The following is a 1,379-nucleotide window of genomic DNA, read 5'->3' as shown; positions in this document are numbered from 1 at the left end:
GCCCGCCTCAACATCCCCGTCAGCCAGGTCAACCCCAGGTAGGGCTGGGGTGCAGGGGCTAGAGGGGGACTTGGGAGAGGTTTGGGGCGCAGAAGCACCAGGGTGCAGTGCAGGGGATGCTGGAGAGGTGCTGGGGTGCAGGAGATGGAAGTTGAGGTGGAGGGTGCTGGAGCCATGCAGAGGCAATAGGATGCAGTGCTGGGGTGGAGGAAACGAAGGCTGAGGTACAGGGTGTTGAGCTATGGGGTGCTGGAGCCATGCAGAGGTGCTAGGGTGTGGTGCAAGGAATGCTGGAGAGGTGCTGGGGTGCAGGAGATGAAGGTTGAGGTGCAGCCTTTTGAGCCGTTGGGTGCTGGAGCCATGCAGAGGTGCTGGGGTGCAGTGCAGGGGATGTTGGAGATGCACTGGGGTGCTGGGTTGAGGGATGGGGTGCACAGTGCTGAATTACGGGGTGCTGGAGCTATGTGGGGGATGCTGGAGAGGTGTTGGGGTGCTGGGGACGAAGGATGGGGTGCAGGGTGTTGAGCTACGTGGGGCTGGAGCCATGCCGAGGTGCATCCCAGGGCTGGCTGGGGTGCAGGGGACCCTGGAGMGGTTTTGGGGGCAGGGGAAGGGGGCAGCCCTGGGGCTCAGGGTGCTGGGCTGGCCTCAGCGCCCCGCGTGCCCCTCGCTTCCCCAGGGACGCCAAGGCCTGCGTGATCCACGGCACCGACCTCAAGGACATGTCGTCGGAGCAGATCGACGAGATCCTGCAGAACCACACCGAGATCGTCTTCGCCCGCACGTCCCCCCAGCAGAAGCTCATCATCGTCGAGGGCTGCCAGCGCCAGGTCCGCGCCCCAAACCGCTCCACCACGGTCCCCCAGACCTCTCCAAGCTCAGCCTTCAGGGTCTCCCCCAAACCACCCAAACTGGCCACCAGGGTCACCAGAGGCTTCCCCTGCCCCCCTCGTCCCCAGGATGCCATCAGGGTGGGCATGGGCCTGGTCCCCGTCCCTCACTCCTCCTGTCCTGATGACCCCATCGATGTCCTGATGGCACTGTCATGGTGGCGATGGGCCCTGGTCACTGTCCCCATCCCAGTCCCCATCCCTCACCTCCGTGTCCCCAGGGTGCCATGGTGGCGGTGATGGGCCCTCGTCACTGTCCCCATCCCAGTCCCCATCCCAGTCCCCATCCCTCACCTCCGTGTCCCCGTGTCCCCAGGGTGCCATGGTGGCGGTGATGGGCCCTGGTCACTGTCCCCATCCCAGTCCCCATCCCTCACCTCTGTGTCCCCAGGGCGCCATCGTGGCGGTGACAGGCGACGGTGTCAACGACTCCCCAGCGCTGAAGAAGGCCGACATCGGGGTGGCCATGGGCATCGCTGGCTCCGACGT

General features: G+C 65.5%; 1 protein-coding gene across 1 annotated transcript in view; it reads left to right on the top strand.

The window, feature by feature from the left end:
- The window catches only part of LOC146600861 (sodium/potassium-transporting ATPase subunit alpha-3-like), a gene marked incomplete at both ends in the record, with an annotated part of 10,605 nt that overhangs the window by 6,614 nt on the left and 2,612 nt on the right, over window positions 1-1,379 (top strand). Inside the window, 2 exons of the mRNA XM_085316539.1 lie at window positions 2-38; window positions 680-830. Coding sequence (XP_085172665.1) covers window positions 2-38; window positions 680-830 — 188 coding nt within the window. The remainder of the gene's footprint in view (window position 1; window positions 39-679; window positions 831-1,379) is intronic.

The sequence above is a fragment of the Rhea americana genome, unplaced genomic scaffold (genome assembly GCF_003343005.1).
Source record: "Rhea americana isolate MKP2758 unplaced genomic scaffold, rheAme1 scaffold_1129, whole genome shotgun sequence".
NCBI classification, from domain to species: Eukaryota; Metazoa; Chordata; class Aves; order Rheiformes; family Rheidae; genus Rhea; species Rhea americana.
Note: the sequence above shows the minus strand (reverse complement) of the source record. Positions and strands in the feature narration are given on the sequence as shown.